This window comes from Cyclopterus lumpus, chromosome 21 (assembly GCF_009769545.1).
Source record: "Cyclopterus lumpus isolate fCycLum1 chromosome 21, fCycLum1.pri, whole genome shotgun sequence".
In the NCBI taxonomy this organism is placed as follows: Eukaryota; Metazoa; Chordata; class Actinopteri; order Perciformes; family Cyclopteridae; genus Cyclopterus; species Cyclopterus lumpus.
This window is the reverse complement of record NC_046986.1, coordinates 23,051,494-23,068,877: the sequence shown is the minus strand read 5'-3', so window position 1 is coordinate 23,068,877 and position 17,384 is coordinate 23,051,494. Positions and strand designations below refer to the sequence as shown.

General features: G+C 43.9%; 1 protein-coding gene across 2 annotated transcripts in view; it reads left to right on the top strand.

Annotated features, from left to right (window-relative positions):
- Positions 1-17,384, top strand: part of LOC117750223 (inactive dipeptidyl peptidase 10-like) — a 96,770-nt gene that overhangs the window by 69,233 nt on the left and 10,153 nt on the right. For both annotated transcript variants that reach the window (XM_034561318.1, XM_034561319.1), the window contains 8 exons: positions 1,061-1,158; positions 1,792-1,915; positions 3,618-3,656; positions 6,361-6,468; positions 11,641-11,732; positions 11,886-11,933; positions 12,793-12,914; positions 14,532-14,576. In XM_034561318.1, coding sequence (XP_034417209.1) covers positions 1,061-1,158; positions 1,792-1,915; positions 3,618-3,656; positions 6,361-6,468; positions 11,641-11,732; positions 11,886-11,933; positions 12,793-12,914; positions 14,532-14,576 — 676 coding nt within the window. The remainder of the gene's footprint in view (positions 1-1,060; positions 1,159-1,791; positions 1,916-3,617; positions 3,657-6,360; positions 6,469-11,640; positions 11,733-11,885; positions 11,934-12,792; positions 12,915-14,531; positions 14,577-17,384) is intronic.

Below are 17,384 nucleotides of genomic sequence, written 5' to 3'. Positions count from 1 at the left end.
GTTTCAAGTCTTCAATACAGCATGATGTTTATTTAGTAAATAAGAGTCAAATAGACCATAAAGCAGGGTATTCTTCAGGGCGGGGCTACCGTGTGATTGACAGGTTGCTACCACAGTGTTTCACAATCTGGGAGTTGTCCATGTTTTAATTTAACCCTTTCACAGTGTGTTTTCACATATGTTGAGTTTAGTACATTCATTTGCCAGAGATAAAAAGGTACAAAAATGACTACTGTCATACATAGAAAAGGGATGTATTAAGATTAAGATCCTATTTCCATCTGCAGACACAGTTATTTTAATGAAATTGTGCTGTTGATCCTTATTATAGTTTATTATACAGGCTTGTTAAGGTTGTTTGAACTTACTATTTTTGTGTTCTCAGTTATCTTCCTATAAAACATGTTCATAGAATAATTCAAAGCCAAATACCCCTGGACAAGGCCAGTAGGAAATATTATTCATGAAAACAGCTGCAATCTCTGTGGATCAAGTGGATTCCCTTTCTTATTCTGCGTGTTGTAGCAGTTTCAGATCTCAGCTTTACATTTTTAACGCAATCAGCGAAGCGAAAAGAAAAACAGTCGGTGTCTCTTGGAGTCTGTGCCTCTGTCCATCGTACAGGGAGGCTGTCCACTGTCAGAGAAGGGGAACAACCCCCCCACCTCGCTCCACACCGCAGAGGTCACACACAGATAATACACAAAGTAGTCGCTACAATGGCGCCGCCTGTTGTTCTCTGATTTGCTGTTTCCTGAAAAGAAGACTTGCACAGAGATAGAAAGATCTTCAAAGTGGGATTTGTTGCAGGTGGAGTGAAAAAGAAGAATGCAAATGCCCGTTCTTTACTACTGTAGCCTACTACTGCGTCAGTGCTCCAATGCAATGATATCATATGTCTGCTGTTAAGTGTGTCACACAAAACTCTGAATTATTCATTCCAAATCACTTCATCACGCGGCGCTTTATAAGTCACGCTCGCCGGGTTGGGTGGTGCAGGCGTGGAGCGTTTTTGATGATGCGGGGCTTTCGTCTAACGTCTGGACTGTTGGTTCTGCAGGCTGGCCAACCCAACCCGGCGGTGAGGCTCTACGTGGTCAACCTCTACGGGCCGACGCACACGCTGGAGCTCATGCCTCCGGAGACGCTCAAGCTACGGTGAGGGGAGCTGCACGCTGGTCGCCGAGACCTTTGCATCGGCCGCAGGAGACTTCTGACTTTTTTTTGTTTTTAAAGATCTACATCGTCATCTTTTGCTCACTCGGCACCTTTATTTAGGGGAGACCATGCGCATTGCAGTTTTAACTTACACTTTTGGTTGGGAAACAAAGAAAACGACAAACCGTGACCAACTAAACCCAGCGTGCACAGGTCTATTGTTTTATTATTTCACAATACATGCAGCTGCATTTGTCATTTCAACAGATTTTATAAACCTCAGATCAGGTTCCATGAGACTGCATCACTGAAACCCCAAAAGCCCCTCTGACTTGATGTCAACAGGACATCTTTCTCCTCCATCTCCATTGTTCTGTGCCTCTCAAAAACAGACATACCTTGAACCTCCATATATGTTAACCTACATCCTGTCTGTTGGTAATACCCATAGTCGCTTATACCGAAGCACGAGGCACCGTTCAACTAACTTCAATGCAAACCCATCAGAGGAAGTACGAAGAGCGACACAGTCTGAGGGTGGCCGGGTGGGGTCAAAACAAACAGGACTTTCTCTTAGTAGCACTGTAGTTTTATTATGTAGTCACCAGCGTTGTTCTGTTCTTTTTTTCATAGTGAACATTATGTGACCGTGGTGAAGTGGATCAGCAAGACCAAGACATCGGTCAGGTGGCTGAACCGGGCCCAGAACATCTCCATCCTGACTGTGTGCGACACCACCACTGGAGCCTGTGTCACGGTGTGTGTGCGTGCGTGCGTGTGTGTGTGTGTGTGTGTGTGTGTGTGTAAGAGAGAGAGAGAAATAAGTGTGTCTTAAAGGAGACTTTGCGTTGGCGAAGTAATCATTTAATCTGGGAATTGCCTGAAGAAATTCTGAGTCAAACTTTAGCGGAGTGCTCTGTGCAGGGACGATACGTGACTCATTATATCTGATTTAGATTTGGCACGGTAACACTCCCGCTGTCGTGATGAAGCAGAGAACCAGAATCGTTTGTTAAGTCCGAGCGACTCAAAGTCCCTATTTATTTGTTTTATTTGTTTTACCTGTATTTTAGCTATTCTTATTTATTAATTTTTAGCTTTTAGGATGTTTTAATTATGTGAAGTGTCTTTGAGTATTATGAAAAGCGCTATATAAATTAAATGCATTATTATTATTATTATTATTAACCGGAGAAGTGAGTCTGAGCCGGTCCGGTGCAAATGAAAATGTACATATCGGGGCACTGGGCTTCTGAATATAGGATCCACACGATCCCGCTACCTTCAAAAAGTACTTTTATTTAGTTTGACTTTTTTCCGCTTGTCATTTCAAACCATCTCCCTCTCTGAGTCGTTGCCATCTGCTGTGTTGCCGTGAGTTCGAGAGGATCTAAGGAAAAAAAGTGCCATCTGTTACTCGTGTGAGACAGAAGATACAAGCGTGCGAGTCTTGTTTTGAGTATCAATGCTCGCATCCAGCGGGTCGTCGTGTACATCGTGTCCAAACCAGAAACGCTCAGACGACAGTTCTCACTGATTTATCAATCATAGTGACCTCTGCTGTGGCCTGTATGAACAAATCCCTGACACGCCTCCTTGAAGTAGTTGCGGTTGCGAAGCTGTGATTGGACATTGGCAGGGTTTAGAGAGCGGTCGGTGGCGTCCCGTCCCGGGCGTACAACGCCAGAGAGGAGTAAACAGACCATTAGAGAGACAACAGAAACCGCTTGAGACATATTGCGACATGTCCCCCGAGCTGTAGTCGATCATTAACCGACCCCGAGGAGTCGTCCCAAGCCAATAAATCTCTCGGTTACGAGGACATGCGGAGGAACTCCTCTGGTGCCACTTTGCGGGAGGCCCTTAACTGTTAAACCGATCACTATTTGAAGAAAACACCTGCAGCAGTAAACTCCTTCAATATCGTGGACGACGCAGAGCAGCGTTAACCTGCCAGTTGAACCGTGGGACCCGCTCTCCAGTGCTGTTTTCTTTTCCTTATTCGGTGTGATTCGCACCAACAAACATGCCTCCCAGACAAGACGCAGCTTAGCTCAGACTTGGACCGAGCGCTACGGCCTCCTCTGCTAAAACTCCGGCTCCCGGCTCATGCATGTATCGGTTTGAAACCACGGCGAAGGCTGGGAAGGGTGTGCACAAATAAACTGGAAAAAACATGAAGTCCACTATGTGACGGGTGATTCCATCTTGAAAATATGCCACTCAAGTATTATTCCCAAATACGTTTACGCACAACGTGAAAAATATAACAACATTCTCAAACATAAAGGTTTGTGTTATATGGAATTCCATTAAACTGCATCCATTGTCCACCATTTGAAAACCTCTGTGTACCAAGTAGAAGTGTAAGAGTGAAGGGCTGCACAGACGGGAGGATTTCGATGATCTGGGTGCGTTAAGTGCAGACTGACATTTTGCTCTTGCATCTTTTTTTTCAGAGACATGAAGAAAGCTCTGAGCTCTGGCTGTCCAAGCAGGTAAAGTGCTCTCCGTGCCCGTGTGTCGGGGTTTGTACTATTTTTTTGCAAGCATGCACTCCACCGCTATAATTTCACTTGATGTCATTCATTTCTATCTCAGTATCTTTCCAAATATGCCACATAAAGGACAACTTCACCAATTACCCATCACATGCCCGAGTATTTGTACGCACACTCGGCTCTCGTCCTCTAAAATCCCTCGCCGGATGACGCAGACACAGGATGAGTGGCAGCGATGAAGCACTCGGTGTCGGCCCCCTCAAATGATTCTCTTCAGTACTCTGGATGCAGGGACCTGCCACTTCATTATCACCTGTAGGATTCGGGAGCGAAGAATAGAGCTTTCCTTGGAGATAACGAAGAGCTATTGGGGGGATTAGGACAAGTTGAAAAATCAAAGCAGATGCAATTTTAAATCAGTGTTCCCATGCGGTTGGTGTAGGTCATCCATGAAATATGCAACATTGCAGCACAGTGAGCTTTTTTAGAATGTTTTCACTGGAAGAAAAACATGTGAATACCCTCCTCTAGTCAAAATGGACTTCTGGAAAGCACGACTTCACTGTAGGAATAATCAAGCATGACGGACATTCAATAACCTGGCATCTAATAAACGTCAGCAAAGTTAAAACGTGACACTGTATCATTTAGCTCTCTGTATGTGTCTTCCTCCAAAGAAGAGGGAGTGCGGTCGACTGTCAGCGTTCGTTTTAGCTTTTCTTTTTTTAGATGGGAGGCAGAGGAGGGAGCGTTGCTGGCAGGATGTGGATCGTACGGCCCTGCAGCCGTACATGTTTGGCTGCAGCGCCGGGTCATTTAACCACTTGTCAATCTTGGCATGCAGAGCTGCTTGTCTTTGTTAAGGTGGTTAATCTGCGAGATGCTCATTTACCGACTGTGTGGTTGTGACAGTGTGTGTGGGGGGGGGGGGCTTTACGCAACAGCTTATTGACGTCAGATTGACTCAAATGCCATCTCAATCTGGGTAAACTCTCCCCATCTGAGGCAGAATGTGTTCTCTGAGTGAGATGTGTATTCAGTTTGGGTGTCTTGATGAACTTGATTGCCTCAATGCACAGTATGGATATGCATTCAATAGGTTTATTTAAAATGATCCAGAATTATGATTTTCTGTGGGCCAAGATCAGTGGTGTTAAAGGTAGTCATATGTTTACATGAGAAAAGGGAGTAATACCACATATTTCTACATTCAAAGTATGAAAATCTTATCAACGGAATGCATTTAGAATATAAAAGAGGACAACTACTACAAGCGCTGCAGGTTGGCCCCTTTAACTGTTATATTAGTAGATTATAGTTACGGATTCATTATTGTGCACCCAGGGCGTGTCTGCTCGAGGTGGAGCCGATCTAAGTGTTTTGTTCACTTTGAGGTCATTTACTTTAACGCACTGTTTCCTCTTTATGCTCATTATGGGTTGTGGAAATCTGAGAGGCGCTCAATACTCAATATGGCATTCAGAAGCTAACAGCACGAACGGCGCAACCCACGGGCAACGGTGCCGACAGAGCTCACCGTGTTTACCGGTGTATCAGCTGAAAGAGCCGGATGAGAGCCGTGTGGAGTCAAGCAGGAACAGAGAACCTGAGGACTCCAACGCTCCCAGAGGGAGAGTGGCTTCATCCTCTGCTCATGTGTTCCTGCCGTACACGGGCAAAACGCTGAACTCCCAATTGCTCGCCAGTGCTGTGCCATCACTGTGTGAATAGATGTGAACGCAAAGTATTGTATTCCTGATGGGTGGGTGGCACCTTGCAAATCGGCGTATGCATTTGTGTGAATGATGACATTCCGTGTTAAGGTCCCTTCACCATATTAATACTCTTGAGTCCTGTACATAGAACCTCTGCGGTTGAGTAAATTCAATTGAGAGGTTGAGAAAATGTAGATACTGATGTAAAATGCGTGTACCTCAGGGGTTTCTTTCTTGTTTCTTTTCCATTACTGCGTTTATCCGCTGCAGAGCCAGAGCTTCTTCCCCAAGGCCGCGCAGTTGTTAAACACACACAATGTTGACCTCGCTGTAATTGCATGTGGAGTGTGTACTATATTATTATGTTGTCCTTCTTTTGTACTATATGTTGTATTGTCACGGTCATTCCATCTGTACTGAGATTAACTCCAGCGGCCTAGTTCTGTGGTAACAAAATAAACGTGAACTTTTAGACTCACAAGAGAAAAAAGACATGTATGCACCGGACGTCCAGAAATCCAGATTTTTATCCCCCAGTATCATTCAAGCTGCACAAATAGTGGATCCTAAATGTTGCAACTTTGTTTCTTTGTTAAACCCTCACTGCCTGGTAATATTCTGGTCAAGTTTGTGGTAAATGGTGCACTTTTCTCTCTGCTGATCATGCTAACTACCTGTTTCCTTTCCCGGAAAATGTTTCGGCCACTGTTACAGCAATCTGAACAATAGCAAAGTAGACATTTATTCCTTAAAATGTTGCAATTACTACTTTCTGGGTGAAAAAGTGGTTTGACTGTAGGAGTAATTTGCACATCATTTCATCCTCTTTTTAATTCACTTGTTTCATGCTGTTGATGTCAGTTGTAGGAAAAGCAAGCCTCTGAAAAAAAAATGTTTGGGAAATCCTCTGTAATGTGTAAACAGGAATGTGTTGTTTTGTCCACCAAGGTGACCGATGCTGTTCATCTATATTTGCTTTACTGCAGAACCAAGAACCAGTGTTCTCCAAAGATGGCAGCAGATTCTTCCTGACAGTCCCGGTCAAACAAGGAGGACGTGGAGAGTTCCATCACATCGCCATGTTCACCACACAGGTAAAGGCCCAGTTCACAGCCACTTGATCCAGCATACAGGCAACAGTTTTTGAGACCAAAGGATCTGGCTAAATCCTTAATTCTGACAGGATGGATGTTGTGTGTTGCCGCAGATTTAACAGAGTCTTTAATGGTATGTGCAGCCAGGTGTCCTCACAGCAGCCTTTATTAGTCATGATGTTGTTAAGCTGTTAATTGAAGTGTTTCCATAATCTGATACTGTCCTCCTGAACAGTATAGGCCCACTTCAAAGATCTTTTTCTCATCAACGTAGACATAATGGCCCCTTCCTTCATATTTTGCCACATTGGTGGCCTTTTGCGTGGGATCGTGATGCTCAAGGTTCTCATGGGGCTATCATTGTGAAAGGGTCGTGGGGAAAGTTGTAACACATGGTTAATGTTGTGAAACAGACGTGGGGAACGTTGTAACACGTGGTTAATGTTGTGAAACAGACGTGGGGAACGTTGTAACACGTGGTTAATGTTGTGAAACAGACGTGGGGAACGTTGTAACACGTGGTTAATGTTGTGAAACAGACGTGGGGAACGTTGTAACACATGGTTAATGTTGTGAAACAGACGTGGGGAACGTTGTAACACATGGTTAATGTTGTGAAACAGACATGGGGAACGTTGTAACATGTGGTTAATGTTGTAACACGTGGAGAACGTTGTAACACGTGGCTAATGTTGTAACACGTGGAGAACGTTGTAACACATGGCTAATGTTGTGAAACAGACATGGGGAACGTTGTAACACGTGGTTAATGTTGTGAAACAGACGTGGGGAACGTTGTAACACATGGTTAATGTTGTGAAACAGACATGGGGAACGTTGTAACACGTGGTTAATGTTGTAACACGTGGAGAACGTTGTAACACGTGGCTAATGTTGTAACACGTGGAGAACGTTGTAACACATGGCTAATGTTGTGAAACAGACGTGGGGAACGTTGTAACACTTGGTTAATGTTGTGAAACAGACGTGGGGAACGTTGTAACACTTGACTAATGTTGTGAAACAGACGTGGGGAACGTTGTAACATGTGGTTAATGTTGTGAAACAGACATGGGGAACGTTGTAACACATGGTTAATGTTGTGAAACAGACGTGGGGAACGTTGTAACACATGGTTAATGTTGTGAAACAGACGTGGGGAACGTTGTAACACATGGTTAATGTTGTGAAACAGACGTGAGGAACGTTGTAACACATGGTTAATGTTGTGAAACAGACGTGGGGAACGTTGTAACACGTGGTTAATGTTGTAACATGTGGTTAATGTTGTGAAACAGACGTGGGGAACGTTGTAACACATGGTTAATGTTGTGAAACAGACGTGGGGAACGTTGTAACACTTGGTTAATGTTGTGAAACAGACGTGGGGAACGTTGTAACATGTGGTTAATGTTGTAACATGTGGTTAATGTTGTGAAACAGACGTGGGGAACGTTGTAACACATGGTTAATGTTGTGAAACAGACGTGGGGAACGTTGTAACACTTGGTTAATGTTGTGAAACAGACGTGGGGAACGTTGTAACACGTGGTTAATGTTGTGAAACAGACATGAGGAACGTTGTAACACATGGTTAATGTTGTGAGACAGACGTGGGGAACGTTGTAACACGTGGTTAATGTTGTGAAACAGACGTGGGGAACGTTGTAACACATGGTTAATGTTGTGAGACAGACGTGGGGAACGTTGTAACACGTGGTTAATGTTGTGAAACAGACGTGGGGAACGTTGTAACACGTGGTTAATGTTGTGAAACAGACATGGGGAACGTTGTAACACATGGTTAATGTTGTGAGACAGACGTGGGGAACGTTGTAACACATGGTTAATGTTGTGGAACAGACGTGGAGAACGTTGTAACACGTGGTTAATGTTGTGAAACAGACATGGGGAACATTGTAACATGTGGTTAATGTTGTAACACGTGGTTAATGTTGTGAAACAGACGTGGGGAACGTTGTAACATGTGGTTAATGTTGTAACATGTGGTTAATGTTGTGAGACAGACGTGGGGAACGTTGTAACATGTGGTTAATGTTGTAACATGTGGTTAATGTTGTGAGACAGACGTGGGGAACGTTGTAACATGTGGTTAATGTTGTAACATGTGGTTAATGTTGTGAGACAGACGTGGGGAACGTTGTAACACGTGGTTAATGTTGTGAGACAGACATGAGGAACATTGTAACACGTGGTTAATGTTGTGAGACAGACGTGGGGAACATTGTAACACATGGTTAATGTTGTGAGACAGACGTGGGGAACGTTGTAACACGTGGTTAATGTTGTAACATGTGGTTAATGTTGTGAGATAGACGTGGGGAACGTTGTAACATGTGGTTAATGTTGTAACATGTGGTTAATGTTGTGAAACAGACGTGGGGAACGTTGTAACACATGGTTAATGTTGTGAAACGGACGTGGGGAACATTGTAACACATGGTTAATGTTGTGAGACAGACGTGGGGAACGTTGTAACACGTGGTTAATGTTGTGAGACAGACATGGGGAACGTTGTAACACATGGTTAATGTTGTGAAACAGACGTGGGGAACGTTGTAACATGTGGTTAATGTTGTGAAATAGACATGAGGAACGTTGAAACACGTGGTTAATGTTGTGAGACAGACATGAGGAACATTGTAACACGTGGTTAATGTTGTGAGACGGACGTGGGGAACGTTGTAACACTTGGTTAATGTTGTGAAACAGACGTGGGGAACGTTGTAACACGTGGTTAATGTTGTGAAACAGACATGAGGAACATTGTAACACGTGGTTAATGTTGTGAAACAGACATGAGGAACGTTGTAACATGTGGTTAATGTTGTGAGACAGACGTGGGGAACGTTGTAACACGTGGTTAATGTTGTGAAACAGACATGAGGAACATTGTAACACGTGGTTAATGTTGTGAGACGGACGTGGGGAACGTTGTAACACTTGGTTAATGTTGTGAAACAGACGTGGGGAACGTTGTAACACGTGGTTAATGTTGTGAGACAGACGTGGGGAACGTTGTAACACGTGGTTAATGTTGTGAAACAGACGTGGAGAACGTTGTAACACGTGGTTAATGTTGTGAGACAGACGTGGGGAACGTTGTAACACGTGGTTAATGTTGTGAAACAGACGTGGGGAACGTTGTAACACGTGGTTAATGTTGTGAAACAGACGTGGGGAACGTTGTAACACGTGGTTAATGTTGTGAGACAGACGTGGGGAACGTTGTAACACGTGGTTAATGTTGTGAGACAGACGTGGGGAACGTTGTAACACATGGTTAATGTTGTGAGACAGACGTGGGGAACGTTGTAACATGTGGTTAATGTTGTGAAATAGACATGAGGAACGTTGAAACACGTGGTTAATGTTGTGAGACAGACGTGGGGAACGTTGTAACACGTGGTTAATGTTGTGAAACAGACATGGGGAACGTTGTAACACATGGTTAATGTTGTGAGACAGACGTGGGGAACGTTGTAACACGTGGTTAATGTTGTGAAACAGACATGGGGAACATTGTAACATGTGGTTAATGTTGTGAGACAGACGTGGGGAACGTTGTAACACGTGGTTAATGTTGTGAAACAGACATGGGGAACGTTGTAACACATGGTTAATGTTGTGAGACAGACGTGGGGAACGTTGTTACACGTGGTTAATGTTGTGAAACAGACATGGGGAACGTTGTAACACGTGGTTAATGTTGTGAGACAGACGTGAGGAACGTTGTAACACGTGGTTAATGTTGTGAAACAGACATGGGGAACATTGTAACATGTGGTTAATGTTGTAACACGTGGTTAATGTTGTGAAACAGACGTGGGGAATGTTGTAACATGTGGTTAATGTTGTAACATGTGGTTAATGTTGTGAGACAGACGTGGGGAACATTGTAACACATGGTTAATGTTGTGAGACAGACGTGGGGAACGTTGTAACACATGGTTAATGTTGTAACATGTGGTTAATGTTGTGAGATAGACGTGGGGAACGTTGTAACCTGTGGTTAATGTTGTAACATGTGGTTAATGTTGTGAAACAGACGTGGGGAACGTTGTAACACATGGTTAATGTTGTGAAACAGACGTGGGGAACGTTGTAACACATGGTTAATGTTGTGAAACAGACGTGGGGAACGTTGTAACACGTGGTTAATGTTGTGAAACAGACGTGGGGAACGTTGTAACACATGGTTAATGTTGTGAAACAGACGTGGGGAACGTTGTAACACGTGGTTAATGTTGTGAAACAGACGTGGGGAACGTTGTAACACATGGTTAATGTTGTGAGACAGACGTGGGGAACGTTGTAACACATGGTTAATGTTGTGAGACAGACGTGGAGAACGTTGTAACACATGGTTAATGTTGTGAGACAGACGTGGAGAACGTTGTAACACGTGGTTAATGTTGTGAGACAGACATGGGGAACGTTGTAACACGTGGTTAATGTCGTGAGACAGACGTGGGGAACGTCGTAACACATGGTTAATGTTGTGAAACAGACGTGGGGAACGTTGTAACACATGGTTAATGTTGTGAAACAGACGTGGAGAACGTTGTAACACGTGGTTAATGTTGTGAAACAGACGTGGAGAATGTTCAGACAACTAAACCACTTAGTTAGGTTAAAGGAAAACATCATGGTTTGGCTTTTAGTTTCACACGGGACATGAAGTCCTGTTTTTGCTCCTCCCAGCCGCCCTGAGCAGACTCTTAATACTAAGTCTGTTACACTTGCGTTCGATGTGGTCACAATGCGTCCCCGACCTCCTCCGGAGGTGGTTCATCTGATCCGATCACCGTCCGTCCTCAATGCGTTTTGGGCCCATTCACCCCTGTACTTACATGTGGTCGGGCACTATCCAGTTGCGATCCGATTACCCCAAACACATTCTAATCCTAGGTGTGGAATTGGTATATTGCTCACTTTGAGGCTACTTCCACCTCTGCCTTGGACGGACACATGTCATGATCCACATGACTACAAGAGGCCTCCTGTAGGTGTTACATTATGTAACACCTACAGGAGGCTTTGAACCAATGACTGATGCTGTTGTTTGTCTGCACAGTTTCAAATAAGCTGCATATAATGAAAAGATGTTCACACCAATGACCGGTACTCATCTTCTTTTGCTTCACTCAGTTCAGAGCAGATCAAAATGACGTCCGACATCTAACATCAGGGAACTGGGAGGTGACAAAGATCATTGCCTATGACGAGAACACTGACAACCTGTAAGTCTGCATACATTTCTTAACATAGAAAAAACACAAAAGAGTAAAAGAGAGGTTTGCCATTCAACCTAAAGAAGAAGATAATGAAGAACCATGTTTAATTAATTATGCCTGTTTGTGCCTATTGTTTGTGTGCGTGTGTTCTCTTTACAGTTATTTTCTCAGCACAGAGGGTTCACCACGAAGACGGCAACTCTTCAGGTTGGTTTTGACAAGATCTTTGCCATGTAATACATAATACAAATGTCAGTTAGTCACCAGTAATTATGAAATATTATACTTGACTTATAGGTCATTATACAATATTTTATAAGGTTTTGAGATTGTTTTCATATATATAATTTCACAGTGCTATTAGCACTTTATACTCACATTAAAAACATATTTTTAGAATGCATTATAGACCTGGGTGTCATAGAAAGTGTTTTTATGCCTCTAATGGAGGCCTTATATTTTCCTGTTTTCTGATGAACGTGATATCTCAGGAGGGAATTTTTTTTGAGTTGATGATAATTTGGTGGTCAAAGGTCAACATAACCTCATAAAACGTGTTTTTCACCATAACTCATCAATTCATATGCTAATTATGAATTTAACAGAAGGTCAAAGGTCACTGTGACCTCACGTGCGACCCACTCTCATGAATACAATAAAACTCTTCAAACTTAACAAACGTCCACTTGGACCAAAGGATGAATTGATTTGAATTTGAAGGTCAAAGGTCACTTTGATTTCACAAAGCAGTTATTATTTATTTTTACTCAATAATTCACGAGTTAATTATGCCAATTCAACACAAATGTCTGAATTGATACAATTTGTTTGGAAAGACATGGATGTAGACTGCAACATTGTGCTAATTCTAGGTTACACTCATTTGAATAGTTATTGGACAACTCTGATCTGGATTTGTTTTATTGCTGGTTCTGGTCTCTTCAGGGGAGGGTTTGAACACGATGAGACGATAAAGCAATGCCAGCTTCACCCTCCGTCTTTCACTCAAAATGTTGTCGTGCCCCTTTTGTGTTGCTTCCCTGAAATGCGTATCTCCTCCCCTCAGTGTTAAAACGGTGGGCCTGTTCCCACGCCGGTGTTTGACATGCGAGCTGAATAAAGCTCACTGTCTGTACTTCGACGCCGACATCAGCCCCGCTAACCAGCACATCATCCTGCGCTGCAAAGGTAGGCCATCACGCACCCTGACGGGCTGCGCTCCAACTAGAGCATCTTTAGCTCCCACAGCACCGGCTGTGGAAACCATTAAGAGAATGCTTTTGGTCAAATTGTTCAGGGAGATGTGATTGCTCAAAAGTGGGACACGACATATCTAGCACGGCTGGAGAGGACTTCCCACGTCACACACTGTGCCGCTGGATAAATACGCCTCTGAGTACGGAATGAGTCATCTTCAAGTTTGATAGAAATCATATTTCTCTTCTTGAAATGATGATGTCTGAATGCTAACTGTCAACTCCTTTTGTCAACTTATTTTTTATTTATATTTTCTGACTGGTTTTGGATCAAAGTACAATGCACAATTTAGTGTCCGTTTCTTCTTTCTCAGAAATGTTTTTTTTTTGGTGTGTGTGCAGTAGAATTGTAGAGTTAATCCGGAGGTTACACTTCCAACATGCTGGGGAGCTTTGAACAACCTCAGCTTTTACCTTCAAATTAAAATGGGCTGAAATAAGCCGAGTTTAAGACAACACAACTGCAGATGGTTGCAGTTAAAAGAGTCAAAAAGTCTTTGAAATGTTGGGTTCTTTTGTGTTTTATGTTCCTAATTTATTCATCAGTTTTCCGTCTGAAATCCTCGAGCAGATGTCAGGCTCGCTGCAAACTGTCACCCTCCAACGACTCTCTCTTCAATTAATCTCTCATCAGTTCCAAATGAGAGGCATAAAATTAAACGGCCGCTCTATTGTGTATAATTACTTTTAGGTAGCGTAATCGGGCGGCGAGTAGCTGGTTTAATAGAGGGTAACTCTTTATATTGTTTGTGGTTTCAATTTATTTTTCAACAAGATGAAAGTGCTACGTGCTCAGAAGCATTTGGGTTTTCACGTGGTGATTTATTGGATAATAACGCAATTCCGTTTCCCCAAAAACATAACAAAATAATGGAGGAGGCTTATTGTCCTTTGGGGGGGGGGGGGTGGATCAAGTTCACATGACCCTGACAAGTCGGTCCTGTCCTCTGTTTCCACCAAGAAAAGCAACGCAAGGCCTTTATTTCTCTTGATGGGTTTCGTGTTGAAAGCAGGTACGTTCACACAATGGACGGTTTCCCTGCGTGGCACACGCGAGTGGTTGAAGGAATGCGAAGGCCAAAGCTAATGCAGCCCTCCGACAGGAAGTCCAGGACAGCTCTGCGGTCTGCGTTTCAGTCCACAGCGAGCGCGGCGGGTCGAATGCGGTCGTCGTGTGTGTTCCTCAGCTGACATTCAGTGAAACACGCCATCCTGTTCATTGACGAAGTATTTCACAAAAACACATTGAAGAGAATTCACCAAATTTGACCGCCTGGGGCTATTACGGAGGCGATTGTGAGTGACCTCTAACCCCTAATGGATGCGGGTAAAGTATGGAAGGTGACCAGAGAAAAAAACTAAACGGCTGCCTGCATTTGACTTTTGTGTGTCTGCTTTGTGGGAGCAAACGTGTCAAAAGAAACACCGTCTACAATGTTTGAAGGTTTTCTCTCTTTGAATTGTCCTCCGCTATCTGCATAGCACACATAATCCTTCGGTGAGGATTAGAGTCACAGGACACTCACAGGCTTTTCACTTCTCCTTTCAGGTCCCGGAGAACCGACTGTCATCCTACACAGCCTCAATAACTCAAGTAAGGAATCCATTTAGTCTGCAGAGAAATGACGGGCATGTGACGGCCATCTTAAAAGATAAAAACTGTTTATTTCTATGGTGTATTTCCCATAAATGTGGATATTGTGGCTTTGTGCGCTCGGGCTAACTTTGCACTCAACACCTCAGCTGTAGAAATTCACGGAAATTAATCTGAGGTCCCGCGCAAAACAACGTATTAATCTGCGTGAGCTGCATGAGCTTCTCATTTCAATGTGAATGTATGTGAATCATTCTGTCTGGCTGGAAGTAAACAGAAGGAGTGCGCCTGCAACGAGCACAGCGGTCCACCTCATACAACGGTTCATTCTTCCCTTTTTTCCCTGTGAAAGGTCATTTTTTGTGTAGTTTTTCCTGATCCGATGTGAGGTCAAAGGTCAGGGATGTCGTATGTGTACAGATTGTAAAGCCCTCTGAGGAGAATTTGGGCTATACAAAATAAGCTGAATTGAAAATGTGGTATCTTTAGTTTGATCTGTTTGAGCTACGATCTGTTTGTCTGCAAACGGAGGAGGTCTGCGTCATACTTCGTACGGATGAGCTCGCCACAACTCAATCTGACAGCCGCGGTACTAGAGCGAGGTGAGAGCGCGGTGATGGACACACGACACTCGGCCACATTAAGTGTCCGCCCGGCCCATCTGCTCCCACAAATGGGCGTGTGGTAGTTGAACAGACTGGTTACAGATGAGGTCGGATTCGAAGATCAATTTTGTCGAATTCTTTATTGAACATGAATCATGGGAGGAAAAGCACAGTTTGCTGGACTGCAAGGAAGAAACCACAATACCTTTATACCCTCATGCTGCGTTCACACCAAAAGCGTTGCGAATTTTGCACACAGACGCGAATGGTTGTGAATGACGCGAATCGCGCGTTGACACGAATCGCGCGTTGACACGAATCGCGCATTGACACGAATCGCGCGTTGACATATTTCAACTTTGGCGAAAAATTCGCAACACGCAAAGTTGCGAAAGCCAATCAATCCGCCCCCCTGGCTGCTGCTGCTCTCGTAGCGCTGGAAGCGGAAATCATCAAGACGTATCTGTGAAATTCCCCCGAGCTGTGTGAGCCTATGTTATGAACCCAAACACCAGGGTGTTAGATGTTCCGACGTTTGTGGGATGTCCACAACAAGTATAAAGCAGTAGTGGCTATTTCTTCCGTGGTGGATGGCGGAAATTATAACTGTTTCCACAGAGTAAAGCCACGGAGATAAGCCACGCCCCCTCTAAGGCGCGAATGAAGCAGCTGGTCGGGCTGCGTTCACACCAAACGCTTGAGACACACATGGGTGACATCTTTATGGAAGTTAACCAGCTTAAACTTAGGTTTTTACCTAGAGGTCAGTTATTTAGATTTCAGGGAGAGATGCTGAGCACAGGCATACGAAACACAAGTCCATATATGGAGATGGTCAGAACACAGGCATGGAAGACATTGATCTCTAAATAGAACAGAGTTGACCCCCACTGGTCAACCAGCTACACCTGTTCGACTAGAATGTGTCCAGTCACAGAGTTCATTTATGAATATCAGTATGTGTAATTCTACAACAAAGCTGGAAATCTATACTAATACATTGTGTTGAGACCTCTCTTAAACTGCTACAATATTCCATACAATGTTATCAATCTTAACATGTATACAGGAGATATAAAATATCTCCACAGGCGTCATGAAAGTGTCTGTTAGAAATAAAAATAAATAACTTCAGGACAGAAACAGCTAAAACAAGCTTCTCCTCCGCTCTCTTCAGTGACGTCACAGCACCTTTCTGAAAAGAAAGAGTCTTGAAGCGCTCCGAGCGCCGCACAGCTCTCCGCTCGTTGGGAACAGTTGACTAGAGAAGAAGGCACTCAGAAGAGGTTCCTGTGGGGAAGCAGGCCCATGAGGTGTCCATTTCCTCTTGTTACATGCATACGCTCTTTTCATGGTCGCCGCTTCTTTGCGCTGCAGGACGAGCAGCTAAAACAACCTCTAAAGAAGAGATACCTTTGGGTCGGAAGAAGGTTCTGAAACCAAACGGGGCCCCATGTCGCCTCTTCTGCAAGTGAAACCTCTCACTCTTGGGATTTGTTTCAGAGGAACCAGAGCGGACTTTGTGACTGCTTTGATGATGTTGAGTGTGAGTCGACTGAAAAGTGGTCACGGCACGACTCTACTGGGGGTTGAGTGTTGTTGTCTGAACCATCAACAGCGTGAAAAGAAAAGGCTGTGTGAGCGTCTCTTTAGGGGTCTGTTCTGGTCAACGGGGGGTTGAATCCATACACACATGCTATACACATCCACACTCTCAGCACATGTACAGTACACACAGGCTTCTTCTTGTTACCCATGCCTGCTTATCTGTCTGTGGAATTTTTTACCCCCCTCAAATGTTAACAGCTGTGCCGCAGAAAAGCAAACAATTTGCCCAGGGTTATTTAGATAGGCCCTCTCCATCCACAGCTGGGAACTCAAGGCCCCCGGCGGGTTTCATAATGAGGCGTCTATTGATTTTGGGTTTTTTCCATTAGCAGTGCTGGATGAATTCCATTTCATTTCAGCTGTTTCTCAGATGGCTTGAATGGGTGAAAAAATGGCCGAAACTATAGTCATTGTTTATTTACATGTGGAGAAAATACCGCCTCCCCCTGTTGTCGAGGCCAGAATGAGCAAGCTGCTGGGCTTTGGAAATGGAACATAGTGATCGTATTTCATTGTGCTCATCCAAGTTTAACAGGAGTACAAATTACCATTATCATCGGCGCTTTAATTAAAGGGGAACTGCGGCAATTTCAAA